Source organism: Dama dama, chromosome 3 (assembly GCF_033118175.1).
Source record: "Dama dama isolate Ldn47 chromosome 3, ASM3311817v1, whole genome shotgun sequence".
Lineage (NCBI taxonomy): Eukaryota > Metazoa > Chordata > Mammalia > Artiodactyla > Cervidae > Dama > Dama dama.
Genome location: NC_083683.1, coordinates 56,198,614 through 56,214,000, shown reverse-complemented (window position 1 = coordinate 56,214,000; position 15,387 = coordinate 56,198,614). Strand labels below are relative to the sequence as shown.

General features: G+C 35.9%; 1 protein-coding gene across 4 annotated transcripts in view; it reads left to right on the top strand.

The window, feature by feature from the left end:
- The window catches only part of LRRK2 (leucine rich repeat kinase 2), a 193,534-nt gene that overhangs the window by 111,926 nt on the left and 66,221 nt on the right, over window positions 1-15,387 (top strand). For all 4 annotated transcript variants that reach the window (XM_061129857.1, XM_061129863.1, XM_061129850.1 and 1 more), the window contains exons 34-38: window positions 8,666-8,853; window positions 9,735-9,889; window positions 10,951-11,097; window positions 11,235-11,426; window positions 12,081-12,227. In XM_061129857.1, the coding sequence (XP_060985840.1) occupies window positions 8,666-8,853; window positions 9,735-9,889; window positions 10,951-11,097; window positions 11,235-11,426; window positions 12,081-12,227 (829 nt within the window). The remainder of the gene's footprint in view (window positions 1-8,665; window positions 8,854-9,734; window positions 9,890-10,950; window positions 11,098-11,234; window positions 11,427-12,080; window positions 12,228-15,387) is intronic.

The window sequence follows — 15,387 nt, the reverse complement described above, 5'->3', positions numbered from 1 at the left end:
AGGACAGTTTGTTAGGAGACTGCATAAAGAAGAACTTCGTGAAGGAGGATAAGACATCTTAGAATTTAATGTCTTTGTTTTCAATTCATAGATAGGTATTTGTGTCGCTCTATTCCATAGTACCTTTCTATAGCCAAGAAGTTTTTCTTTATGCAGTCTTCTACACAAATTGTTCTGCCATTTTCTATATTCACAGTTGTTTGGCTTGTTTATTGATATAATCAATTGAATGAAAGGTTTGTGAAAATCTGTCGGGTAAATAAGTATAAGAAAGTTGGGTTGTGAAACCTCTGTCTAGATAACATGGAGGGAAATTTTGACTCTTCAGTGGAATATAAAACTCTGGGCTTCGCTGGTAGCTCAGATGGTAAAGAATCTGCCTGCAATGCAGGAGACTCAGGTTTGGTCCCTGGGTGAGGAAGATTGGCCTGGAGAAGGGAATGGCTACCCACTCCAGTATTCTTGCTTGGAGAATTCCATGGACAGAGGAGCCTGGCAGACATAATTGGATTGATGAGGCTGTGAAACCTCTGTGCAGACAACAAGGAGGGACATTGTGACTTTTCAATGTAATATAAAACTCTTAAATGCTTACCTTTTGAAAAGTGGTAGTTATGGCTGTCTTTATATTTCATATGGAAAATGATTTCTTCTATCAATAATAATCAGTTGCCAATGAGTTTATATTAATTAGCTACCATAATCCTCTCTGTAGATTTGCCACAGAAAACCTCTCAGACAACACCCTAGCTCAGGGTTCCTCAGCGTCAGCCCTGTGGACATTTGGGGGCAGGTAATTCTTTGTTGTACTTTGTAGGATGATAGAAGCATCTTTGGCCTCTACCCTCTAGATGCCAGTAGTGCTTTCCCAGTATGAGAAGCAAAAATGTGCCCAGACATTTCCAAATATTTTAGGAAGTACAAAATCACCTTGGGGAGGACGACTGTGTCTGGATGATTCATGAATTGAAGTGAGCTTGGGGAGGGAGTCTCTAGCATGTGTACTCACCGGCAGCTATTTTTCTTATAATTTATAGTTACTAAAATGAATCTTTTTACATGAGAAATCTCTTTTCTAATCAACCATAATGTTAATTAAATCCTTTCAGATAATCTGAATGATAGTTCCTAAATTTCATCTAAGGGAAAAAAAAAAGATATTTTAAAGAGGGAACTCTTTTACCGCTAAACCCTATACCATGGAACCTGAGAACATATTGAAACATTACAGTTGGCAATTAATTGTAATTGGGCAGTTACTACTATTCTGGTAGATATTTTTAAATGAGATTTTCACCCTAATGCAATAAGCCATGGAAAGTGTGATATTACTCATCTACTCAAGGAGAATGGAGCCAGGAAAGTTTAGTGGTCAAGCTAAACTCTAGAGTCAGTACAACCTGTGTTCAAATCTCTCCTACTTATCAACTTTGACATTTCTTAATGTTTTCAGCCTTTGTTTCTTCCCTGGTAAAATAGCAATAATAACAATATTATCTTCTACATTGCTTTTGTAGTTTGGTAAAAATGAGCAATACATTTTAGTGAAATTTTATATTGAACCCATTTGGTAATTAAATACTTATTTCAGAAAATAAAAAAAATAATCAAAACTATAAAGATGTATTCATGTATTTTTGAAAAATGTGCCATGTATGGAACTAAATAAAAAGAAATATAGTGTAGTTATATGCATTCTGTGTAGGAAAGGGGGTTTTAATTATACCCTGAAGAGTTGTTACCCTAGGTGGCACATTCTATCAGAAAATAACTAAGCTCTGTACAGTCAAGAAAAGGCTAAAGTTGCACCAAAGAGTGCATGTGTTTCTTTATGAATTGGGAATATTTAAAGTTGTGAACATGTGGACATTAGGGTGGATACATCATATTCAATAGAATAACGAATTGGTTTAAATCTAAATCACTATCTTTTAACAAAATCAAATTTCCACCATGACTAAATAAAATCCCTGACGATACTGTGGAGTAATTAAGTGGAAACTCCATGAAAGTTCTTCTCATTAGCATAGTTATACTATTAGTTATACTATAATCATGTTAATTTAATTGAAAATTAAGTTAGGAATTTGAACAGCTCAAGTTATTTTGAAAGATGGATCTAAAGGGTCAGTAAAATGATGATTTAAATTTCTTATTAATGTAAAAAGTGCCGTCATTTTTATTTATGCTGATATGTTGAAATATGTTATTTTACTAAGGTTTAAGGCTATAAGTAATCAAGTGAAAATAAGAATGACTTGCCTGACACTAAATCAGTAAAAATAAATAGGGGTATTCACCTCCATGAATCATCAAGGCAAGGGCAGAAGTAATTTATGGTGCAGGAGCTCTAATGAGCCCATTCACCCTCTCTGTGCCCTGAGCTTTTAGGTCACTAAACTTTTTAAAGAAGTTTTCATTAACACACAAAGAAGTTTGCAAAACTCAACTAACTATATGATAAAAGAAATATGAAAGGGACTCACTGGATCAACTGTGTTGACTATTATAAAGCTTGCATGGTGATTTAGTCTTGATAAAATGTATGAGGAATTTGGAAGACTCTCTTTCCTTGCATATGAGCATAAGTTAGCCGTAGAAATAGCCAAGCTGCAGGAATAATAGGAGGTATTTTAAAGGTGATAAATTCATGAAAAGGTTTAAGTTTTTTCATTGGTATGTAACAGAATACCCACAAACCTAGAGTACATAAGTAAATTTGGAGAAAAACGTCAACAGTTTACTGGAGAAAAACAACAGTTTATTGTTTCTCACTATTATGTGGGTTTACTGTTTTCAGTCAAGTGGGTCTGCTCCACATGGCATTGGCAGGGGTCATTTGCTTGACTTCCTCATTAAGATGGGCTGGAGATTCCAGGAAGGGTATATTCACATTTTTGGTTTGTTGGTTCTCTTCCATGTGACCCCTCATACATATGTAGACCTCTTAAAGGCCAGGCACAGAACTGGTAAAATGTTAGCTTTGCCATGTTCTGGTAACCAGAGCAACCACAAGCCTTGTTCAGACTTAGGGAAAATGTATGGATTTTATATCTTGAAGGATTAAGCAACCTACATACGTAGGGAGAGAAAAAAATTAATGTGTCCGTCTTTGGAAACTATCTGCTACAAGTAGTGATTATTGTTCAGTTGCTAAGTTGTGTTACACTCCTTTGCGATCACATGGACAGAAGCACACCAGGCTTCTCTGTCCTCCACTATCTCACAGATTTTGCTAAAATTCACATCCATTGAGTTGGTGATGCTATCTAACCGCCTCATCCTCTGCCATCCATTTCTCCTTTTGCCTTCAATCTTTCCCAGCACCAGGATCTTTTCTATATAGTGGTAGTGCACTATAGATCTAAAAAAATCAAGCACAAACTTCTATTTTAAAATCAGTTGTCTTAAGTAAAATAGAATAAGTATGTAATAATGGCTGACATATGAGAGGTTACTTATATGCTTTTCAAAGATTATCTCATTTAATTCTTGAAACAACTCTTTTAAATGGCACTATTTAAGTGCCCATCTTGAAGATGAAGAAGTTGATAGGTTAAATAATTTATTAAATTGCATACTGATAAATGTAATATTATTCGTATTTAGGGAGAATTAGAGTTGGGATTTTAAACCAAGTGGTTTGACTCTAGTGCCTGAGAGCCTAACACTATGATAAAATGCTCAAAACTTTATTTTCCCCAAATTCACACATTCAACAATATATATTATGAACCTAATGATGTTCCAGATATTGTTCTGGTACTGGGGCTATATAGCAGTAGGGAAAATAAGGTTTCTCCATTCATGGAGTTGATGTTCAAATGGGAGGAAACAACCAAATCAAGAATACTTAATGTGTTGAGTGGTATAGATTGCTACAAAGAAAGCTTCAAGTGTGGTTGGGGATGGAGAGTGAGTTGTCAGAGAAGGTCTTAGTGACTTTGTTGTTGTTCAGTCATTCAGTCATTCCCAACTCTTTCCGACCCCATGGACTGCAGCACCTCAGGCTTCCCTGTCTTTCACCATCTTCTGGAAGTTGCTCAAACTCGTGTCCTTTAAGTCGGTGATGCCACCAACCATCTTGTCCTCTGTCGTCCCCTTCTTCTCCCACCTTCAATCTTTCCCAGCCTCAGGGTCTTTTCTAATGAGTTGTCTCTTTGTATGAGGTGGCCAAACTATTGGAGCTTCACCTTCAGCATCAGTCCTTCTAATGAATATTCAGGATTGATTTCCTTTAGGATTGACTGGTTTGATCTCCTTGCAGTCCAAGGGACTCTCAAGAGTCTTCTCCAATACCACAATTCAAAAGTGTCAATTCTTCAGCACTCAGCTTTCTTAAATAGTCCAACTCTCACATCCATACATGACTACTGGAAAAACCATAGCTTTGACTAGGCGTCTAGAACCTTTGCTGGCAAAGTGATGTCTGCTTTTTAATATGCTATCTAGGTTTGTCATAGCTTTCTTCAAAGGAGCAATTCTCTTTTAATTTCATGGCTGCAGTCACCATCTGCAGCGATTTTGGAGCCCAAGAAAATAAAGTCTGTCACTGTTTCCATTGTTTCCCTATCTATTTGCCATGATGTAATGAGAATGGGTGACATGATCTTAATTTTTTGAATGTTGAGTTTTAAGCCACCTTTTTCACTCTTGTCTTTCAACTTCATCAAGAGGCTCTTAGTTCTTCTTCACTTTCTGCCATAAAGGTGGTGTCATCTGCATATTTGAGGTTATTGATATTTCTCCTGGCAATTTTGATTCCAGCTTGTGCTCCATCCAGCTCAGCATTTCTCATGATGTATTCTGCATATAAGTTAACTAAGCAGGGTGACAATATACAGCCTTGATGTACTCCTTTCCCAATTTGGAACTAGTGGGTTGTTCCATGTCCGTTTCTAACTGTTGCTTCTTGACCTGCATACAAGTTTCTCAAGAGGCAGGTAAGGTGGTCCAGTATTCCCATCTCTTAAAGAATTTTTCACAGTTTGTTGTGATCCACACAGTCTTGTCCTTTGTCTAAAAGACTTTAGCATAGTCAATGAAACAAAAGTAGATGTTCTTCTGGAATTTTCTTGCCTTTTCTATGATCCAAGGGATGTTGACCATTTGATCTCTGGTTCCTCTGTCTTTTCTAAATTCAGCTTGAACATCTGGAAGTTGTTCAAATTCAGCACATCTTAGTATATGTGCTGTTGAAGCTAGCTTGAAGAATTTTGAGCATTACTTTGCTCGTGTGTGAAATGAGTGTAATTGTGTGGTAGTTGGAACATTCTTTGGCATTGCCTCTCTTTGGGATTGCAGTGAAAACAACTTTTCAGTCCTGTGGCCACTGCTGATTTTTTCAAATTGGCTGGCATACTGTGTGCAGCACTTTCACAGCATCATCTTTTAGGATTTGAAATAGCTCAGCTGGACTTCCATCACCTCCACTAGCTTTGTTCATGGTGGTCCTTCCTAAGGCCCACTTGACTTTGCACTCCAGGATGTCTGGCTCTAGGTGAGTGATCACACCATTGTGGTTATCTGGTCATTAAGATCTTTTTTGTTTAGTTCTTCTGTGTATTCTTTCAACCTTTTCTTAACAACTTCTGCTTCTGTTTGGTCCATGCCATTTCTGTCCTTTATTGTGCCCATCTTTGCATGAAGTGTTCCCTTGGTATCTCTATTTTTCTTGAAGAGATCTAGTCTTTCCCATTCTGCTGTTTTCTTCTATTCCTTTTCATTGATCACTTAGGAAGGGTTTTTTATTTCTCCTTGCTATCTTTTGGAACTCTGTATTCAGAGTATATCTTTCCTTTTCTCCTTTGCCTTTTGCTTCTCTTCTTTTCTCAGCTCTTTGTAATTCCTCCACAGATAACCATTTTGCCTTTTTGCATTTCTTTTTCTTGGGGATGGTTTTCATCGCTGCCTTCTACAATGTTACAAACCTCAGTCCATAGTTCTTCAGGCACTCTGTCTATCAGATCTAATCCCTTGAATCTGTCTGTCACTTCCACTGTATAATCATAAGGGATTTGATTTAGGTCATACCTGAACAGCCTTGTGGTTTCTCCTACTTTCTTCAATTTAAGTCTGAATTTTGCCATTAGGAGTTCATGATCTGAGCAATGGTTAGCTCCTGGTCTTGTTTTTGTAGACTGTATAGAACTTCTCCATCTTCAGCTGCAAAGAACATAATCAGTCTGATTTCAGTTTTGACCATCTGGCGTTGTCCATGTGTAGAGTCATCTCTTGTGTTGTTGGAAGGGAGTGTTTGCTCTGATCAGTGCATTCTCTTGGCAAAACTCTGTTAGCCTTTGCCCTGCTTCATTTTGTACTTCAAGGCCAAATTTGCCTGTTACTCCAGGTGTTTCTTGACTTCCTACTTTTGCATTCCAGTACCCTATAATGAAAAGGGCATCTTTTTTTGGTGTTAGTTCTAGAAGGTCTTGTATGTCTTCACAGAACCATTCAACTTCAGCTTCTTTGGCATTAGTGGTTGGAGCATAGACTTAGATTACTGTGATATTGAATGATTTGCCTTGGAAACAAAGAAAGATCATTCTGTTGTTTTTAAGATTACACTGAAGTACTACATTTTGGACTCTTTTGTTGACTATGAGGGTTACTCCATTTCTTCTAAGGAATTCTTGCCAACAGTAGTAGATATGATGGTCATCTGAATTAAATTCGCCCATTCCAGTCCATTTCAGTTCACTGATTCCTAATATGTTGATGTTCACTCTTGCCATCTCTTGTTTGATCACTTCCAATTTCCCTTGATTTATGGACCTAACATTCCAGGTTCCTGTGCAATGTTGTTCTTTATAGCATCGGGCTTTACTTTTACCACCAGACTCATTCATTATGGGGCTTTGTTTCTGCTTGGCTCAGACTCTTCATCCCCTCTGGAGCTGTTTCTCTGCTCTTCTCCAGTAGCATATTGGACACCTACCTACCTGGAATATTCACAGTCAGTGTCGTATCTTTTTGCCTTTTGATACTGTTAGTGGGATTCTCAGGGCAAAAATGGTGAAGTTGTTTGCCATTCCCTTCTCCAGTGAATGTTTTGTCAGAACTCTCCACCATGACCCTTCCGTCTTGGGTCTCCCTACATGGCATGGCTCATTGTTTCATTGAGTTAGGAAAGGTTGTGGTCCATGTGGTCACTTTGGTTAGTTTCCTGTGATTGTGGTTTTCATTCTGTCTGCCCTCTGATGGATGAGGATAAGAGGCTTGTGAACCTTCCTGATGGGAGGAACTGGCTGTGGGGAAAACTGGGTCTTCTTTTGTTGGGCAAGGCCATGCTCGGTAAATCTTGAAAACAATTTTCTGCTGATGGGTGGGGCAGTGTTCCCTCCCTGTAGTTTGGCCTGAGGCCAAACTGTGGTAGGCATAATGGCTGTGATGGCAACCTCCTTCAAAAGGACTCAGGCCAGCAGGGACTTAGCAACTTTAGAAACAATAAAACTGCAGTTTTCCTCACTGCCTACACTTTAAGAGCAGTTTGGGCTATAGAGTACAGAATGTGGGAGAAGTCCCAAATTATAGTTTTAATTATTTAATGACCCATTATACATTGCATTAAATACCAAGTCAATGATTTATTCACAGATTCAATAACATTATACGTACAAATTAGAAACAGAGTTGAATAAGACAAGTCCTCAGACCTGAGGATTTTACAATCCGGTATTTTACCCAACCACATGATGATAATAATACAAATAGTGTTTGTTTCTATTTAAGTATCCCTAAATATTATAGATCTACTAAAGAAAATTAAGCACAAATCTCTTTTAAAAATTCGTTTATCCAAGTAAAAGAAATAGGAATATGTAAACAGGATTGGTAAAATGTGAGGGCTTCCTATTTGCTAAAAATAGTGATATGTATTTTGCATGTTTTATGTATGTGATTTTGTTCTCATGGCAGTCTAAGAGACAGTCACTTTTATTTCTCATTTTACAAAGAAGGAAACTGTGGGTAAAGAAATTAAATACCTTTCTCAAGGTCATACAACTGGCAGTAGAGTTTGGATTTGAACCTGAATTCTTCTCAACTCGTATTTTTAATTGCTGTGATGATGATCAAAGCTCAAGTTATGGTCTCCACATTAGAATCTTCAGAGTTTCTTGTTAAAAAAGCAGATTCTCAAGCCTTGTCCCAGACCTATGACTCAGACTGCATGGAGTCCACTGCAATTCAGTGACTACTTTGTTTGAGAATCACTTAATTTGCTAAGCTGACTCTCTTTCCACTGATGGAAACCCACGTCCGATTGTATAAATGTAAAGTAACATTTCTGTTGCAAATCTGTAGTGATAACAGTCTGGAAGATAATTTCCTCAGGAATATATTATTGATGAGATTGTAACAAGGATGTGGAGTAATGGACTGATGTATTAATTGAACTGGGGAAGGCTTGTGGTTCATTGGTATCAGAGGATCTCCATAGTTTCTGATCTGGATTCACTCACTTATTTTAATAATTTCTGTGTGTATGTGTGTGTGTGAAAGATGCTAGGCTTATGTGGCTGCTAGGTAGAGAAATTAGGTCCTTTGTTTCACTTGATAACATTAGAATTGTTTTGATCATTTTTACTGAGCAAAGGAAATTCTTTAAATTCAGAACTTCCCAGAAAATGAATTCTATGATTATGTATAAGTTTAAACCTTTCAGATTTTGACAGTGAAAGTGGAAGGCTTTCCAAAACATCCTAAGGGAATTATTTCACGTAGAGATGTGGAAAAATTTCTTTCAAAGAAAAAGAGATTTCCAAAGAACTACATGGCACAGTACTTTAAACTCCTAGAAAAATTCCAGATTGCCTTGCCAATTGGAGAAGAATATTTACTGGTTCCAAGCAGGTAAGCCAAAACTTAAAAATTTAATTACCCTATGGAAATTTACCATATATTCTTTTAGTTGTGAAAGTAACTTTGGTCTATGATGAATGTACTAATTTTTTACTTCTTGTGTAAACTTTGTACTGAAATATAACATTTTCTTTTGATGAAAACTACATTTGACATTTTAAAGATGTAAATGACTGATTTTATATATATATATATAATTATTATTTGATTTGACAATGCTCAGTTTATTTGAGAAAGGTTAATAGTGGAGATTAGAATGTGTGTGTTTGTGTTGCTGTGTGTGTATGTATGTTCCTTATATAATATTGAAGGAGTTATTAGGCAGATTCTGGAGAAATGGTAAGTTTTCAACAGAGTCTTTAAATAATTTATGACTGTGAATTTTCAGAGGATATGGCCAACATAGTGGAGTCCTAAATTCTAGGCCCGTGTTATAGAAATTTTTCTTACTGCCTTATAAAACCTGGGAAATGTTATAAAGTAAATGACATTGAAAAGTGTAAATTGCACTGATTGATGGATGGTAACTAATTCTAAACACAGATATACACTTGATTATAGGACATACAATTTTTGAAGTTTTATATAATCCCTTTACTTGTTATACATAACTAACTATAATAATTTATTTATAATGTAAATAGGATTACTGAAAAATTTTTATGTATCACTTTATCTGAGCATGATTTGAATTGATTAACCATTAAATTTTGAAGTAGGAAGAGTATGTAGCAAAATAACATTACTAAAAAATAAAATTGCTTAGAATCTTTATCATCATCAGTTCATTGGTTTCAAGTAGTAAAGCACTCTGGTCAACATGGTTGGGCGTTTTCTGAAGCTATATAATGATAGTGTGCTTTTATCTTTAGTTTGTCTGACCACAGGCCTGTCATAGAGCTTCCCCATTGTGAGAACTCTGAAATTATCATTCGACTGTATGAAATGCCTTATTTTCCAATGGGCTTTTGGTCAAGATTAATCAATCGGTTGCTTGAAATTTCACCTTACATGCTTTCAGGAAGAGGTATGTATTTACTGAAGAATTAATATTTGGAGACGTTAGGTGGAAAGCATATTAAAATTAATATGTCATTTTCCTAGAGTTTACTGGTTTGTAATGCAGCTGAAAATCAGGAAATAAGCTCAAAAGACCTCAGCATGGCCAAAATAAAAATATACACAGATAAATTCATGAAATTTGTTAAGAATAAAGTTCCTCAAAGCCCATGTGTACTTATTTTAGACACATTTACAATGTGTATGAATATCTTGCTTTGCAAGTCAAAGCAGACTAGAAGCAGCAATTTTAAAAGATGAAATTACAGAGTCATTGGCTTTAAAACACCTATCTCCCTACACATACACACAAATACACATTCATGCGTGGAGAAAGAAAAACTAGAAATGACCACCACTTCAGTCAGGGAGTTTTGTTTAATAGAGTAACAGGTTCTAACCATTCAGACCAGTCTCTGTGGGGACTATAATAGCTCTATTCTGCTGCATGGTCCCTGAGGGGTTTGCAAAAAAGAATAAAGACTTCATCATGCTATAATTATAAATTACAATGCTAGCTCTTCCTCCTGGAAGAAAGAGAGATCTTAGTGCTCCAAGGGGGGAAATATAATTTTTCTGTTTTGTGCTTAAAATCAGCTTTATGGAGATGTTACTGTATTTTGAAAGAAACCTTATCTTGCTTGCAGTTAATCAACATACAGACAGTTGCAGTACATCAAAGTGCTGGTTTTAGCATTACCACCAACCTCTTTTTAAAAGTTATGGGAAGCTGTTTGTGATTCTCTTTTTCATCTATTACATACATTAAACTGCTTGACACCATGAACCTGAAATCTGGCTTAGGTAATCTACTGGGTATTTGTTTGTTTCATTTCAAAATTGAGGATAAAATATTTAATATTATATTTAATAGATAACATATCATTAACAATTCCAGTACTTTCCTTCAAAACAAATACACCTCTATTACTGTCACTTGTAGTATGTACAATGATTTTTTTTCCCCTACAGTTTATGGAAAAACAAATAATTAATAGCTATATTTGGGTTCACTTAAACTTCTTTCAGAACGAGCACTTCGTCCAAACAGAATGTATTGGCGACAAGGCATCTACTTGAATTGGTCTCCTGAAGCTTACTGCTTAGTAGGATCTGAAGTTTTAGATCATCACGCAGAGAGTTTCTTAAAAATTACAGTTCCTTCTTGTAGAAAAGGTAAGGAAATTAATTCAAAACTGAATTGTACCACTAAAGAAATCTAAACTTCTAAAAAAGTCTCTGTAGTTCTTTTCAGTTTGTGACAGGATAAGGTTCAGCTAGGATGTTAATCACACTTTCTTTGGATTACATAGGCTGTGTTCTTTTGGGCCAAGTTGTGGACCACATTGATTCTCTCATGGAAGAGTGGTTTCCTGGATTATTGGAGATTGATATTTGTGGTGAAGGAGAAACTCTGCTGAAGAAATGGGCATTATATAGTTTTAATGATGGTGAAGAGCACCAAAAAATATTGCTTGACAACTTGATGAAGAAAGCAGAAGAAGGTATGTATGTGTTGACACAACTTACAAATGTTTTTAAGTGATCCTTTCAATATTTGTGAAGTGAGTTTTGAAATAAATGTAAAAATTTATTGTTCATATTTATAAGGGATAAGTTAGAGGATACATTCAATTATAGTTAACAGTTCAGAAAAATATATTTATTGCCAGTAAGATCTTACACTCTAGATTCAGAAAAAATGTTGGTGTGAGAATTTGAATACTGGCTACTAGGCAATGTTATGTCATCTGTGAAGTGAGATTACTAACCAAAACTATGCCATCAATTGTGATGAAGATTAAAATAGATGATACATGGAAGTAACTTAGTAATGTCAGCCATATGCTGTGTTCCATGAATGTTGTGAAAGTAAAGAATATATAATTTCCTAGTCATATATCAATGGCCTAGGCAGTTCTGAATTCTACTTTCTAGTGAGTGAACCTAGGAATGAGTTTTTAAACTTCCAGATAGATAGAGAGTAACTCAACTTTTAAAACATTCTCAAATTTTCTAGAGAAAAATAAGATTGGAAAGTGAACATGAGTGATTGGAAAGCATAGACAATATGTGATTGTTTCTGTAAATCAAAAGGACAAATTTATGTACAATCTTAAAGGTTTACCTTTTAAAAAAATGTTTTATGTACTTCTCAGGAGACCTCTTAGTAAATCCAGATCAACCAAGGCTCACAATTCCAATATCTCAGATTGCTCCTGACTTGATTTTGGCTGATCTTCCTAGAAATATTATGCTGAATAATGATGAATTGGAATTTGAACAAGCTCCAGAGTTTCTCTTAGGTAACTGTTTTCGTTGGTTTGAGAATAAAAATTAGCGTACGGTTTTTATTTATAATCTAGCAAATATTCACATATAATAAAATTGTCATAATTTTTAGTGCCTTCATATATTTTTGTAATGTTTTTCCTTTGGGATAATATATTTTAAAGTAATGTATTACAAATCTGGAATTTCCTTTGCATACAGACATTTGTACACTAGGTTTCCACCTCTGTGGAAGCACAGGTATTTATGAAACACATCCTTGCATTGGTTTTAATTGTTTGATTGTCAGTGATAGGGAAGGCAGTTAGGAAATTTTCAGAGGAGTAATTCAGCCATTTTCCAGTTGCAAAAAGAATAAGTAAAGGAGGAACACCTCTATGTGTAGTGATAGAGGCAGTTATGTTATTCTATATAACAATCATAAATTTTCATTAAAATAGTCACAAAAACCAATTTGGGTTTAAAAATTCAAAAACATTAGATTGGTGATGTACTCAAATTCTAAACATTCCTGAGAGTCCTTGGGAGCTGAGAAGAGTATTGAATTTATTTAATGTAAAGTATTTAAAGACAATTCTGACTTTACTTTGTGGAGTATTTGTTGCTGTTATGAATATTTACATTTAATTTTAATTAAATTTTTACAGAGAGGATGATTAAGATATATGCCAGAATATTAATATTATTAATAAACCAAGTCTAAAATTTGGGATATGACATGTAGGAGTAAATAAACTCCTTTGTGCCTTTAATTTTTACATTGATTGGGAAATTTAGGATGATTTTAAATACCTTAGAACTCTGGAAGTGAATATATTAGTACTAGTAGGTTAACACAAAATGCGGAATTGTCAACACTGAATCTTAGATCTTAACCAACCCCAAACATTTGACAGATACAGGCAAGTACCAGGCATACTATTTTCTTTCTCTGAAAGAGTCTCAAGCCATCCAATACAGCTCTCCCAAATATACCTCTTTACTGCACTAAAAGATGTGTTTTGGATTAATGGACACATTTTGAGCAATGTTATGTAGAAGTGTTCGAAAAATTCATTTTTTGAAACACCTGTGCCTTGTCCCAATTTTTTGAGATGTAATTGACATATAGCACCATATAAGTTTAAGGTGTACAGTGTAATAACTTCTCTTATGTATATGGTGAAATGATTACCACAATAACTTTATTAACATCTATACTTGCATATATTAATATATTAAAAAAATTAGTTCTGATGAGAACTCTTAGGATTTACTCTCTTAACAACTTCCATATATATTATATAGCACTGTTAACTATAGTAATCATATTGTACATTACATACCTAGTATTTATTTATCTTATAACTGGAAGTTTGTACTTTTGGACTACCTTCAAAAGCACCTGTGTTTTATACTCTTATTTAGCAGATAGGTGGGGCCCTGGTGGCTCAGACAGTAAAGAATCCACCTGTAATGCAGGAGAACTGGGTTCAATCCCTGGGTTGGGAAGATCCCTTGGAGAAAGGAATGGCTCCCCACTCCAGTATTCTTGCCTGGAGAATTCCATGGACAGAGGAGCTTGGTGGGCTACAGTCCATGGGGTTGCAAAGAGTTGGACATGACTGAGTGACTTTCACTTCACACACACTTCACACAGATAGGAGAATGTTTATGAGTACTCCTTATACTCTGACCCCATTTCCAATAAATTCATAAGTTCTATGTATATTTACAAAAAGCAATCTAGATCAGAGTTTCTTAGCCTCTGCACTTTTGCTATTCGGAATTGGATAGTTCTTTGTTATGGGGAGTGTCTTATGCATTGCATGGTATTTAGGAGTATCCTTGGTCTCTACCCACTGGATGTCAGGAGTATCGTCTCACCCCATCCCAGATGTGACAATCAAAAATGTCTCCAAACACTGTCAAGGGTGGTGGTTGGAGGTCAGGAGCATCACCACCCTGATTGAGAACACTGACCTAAACAAACCAGATAAATTGTTCTAAAAACATTTTACAATCAGAGAGGTACTGGTTGAACTGAGGGAGAAACAAGAGCTCTGTAAATTATGGCATAACAAGAGGATGGCGTTCTGAAGATAGAAAGCATGTTTAAGAAATTTTGACTATTCCAGTTTGCTAGATCAGTTGTTCTCAACCCTGGTGGTTTATGCTGTTATCAGCAGAGTTAAAAGAAAAAAATTCCTGATGAATGGTACCTCCTGGGATTGATTAGGTCAGAATCTTTGAGGATAGATTCAGGCTTTCCTATGTTCAAAAACCTCTTCGGATGTACTGTGAAGCCAAATCTAGGAGGAGAACAACTGGCCCAGAGCCTAGAGCGTGAGAGTAGAAATAAGTAGAACCAGGAGGAGAACCACAAAGGGAACTTGGGGCTGCAGAAAGAATATGAACTTGATTTTGGATTTCATTTGGGAGACAATGTAGAATGATTTGTTTTTTGAGCAAGAGAATGACATAATCAAAATGTAATTACAGAGCTAATTTTTCAGGAGAGAGAGAATGAGTTAGGGGTAATGAAGTCATGAGGCCCCCATGTGTAGGCAGGAAGCATGAAGGTACCAAGAGGGTGCAGTTGTAGTGGAAATGGAAAGGGAGGCTTGGGCTTAAGAGAGGCAGCACGGTAGATCTGGTCAGCTGTGGGGCTGGCATGAGGCACTTTATCTTATGAGTCATGAGATAAATTTTTGGTTTTTGACTCCAGAATGACCACAAAAAGAGTTTTGTTTTATCAGATGTATGAAAGGTAGGATAAAAACTATTTTAGAGAAAAGATGATGAATGTGACTTTTGATGGAATGCAGTTGAGATTCAGAAGAGCACACCAGTGGTTATCTCCAACACAGAGCTGTAAATATAGGGTAGACTTCAGGTGGTGGCTGTGACTATAGATTTAAATATGAAAATCCTCTGCACACAGAGATAGGTGAAGTTAGGGAATGCATGAGGTAATTTAATAGAAAGTATGTGAAAGGAAGACAGAAAGGCTAGAGACAAAATCTTTAGTTGCGTCTTGGTTCTTGGAGTAGAAAAAGGAAGAGCAAGCATTAAAGAAGACTTGATTCAGTGAGACTCGTGGATCAGATTTCTCTTCAAAACAGATATAACTACAAAAGATACAATTCATTGAGCTTTTCTGCTTGCACAGATTAACCCAAGTGCTTTGTACGT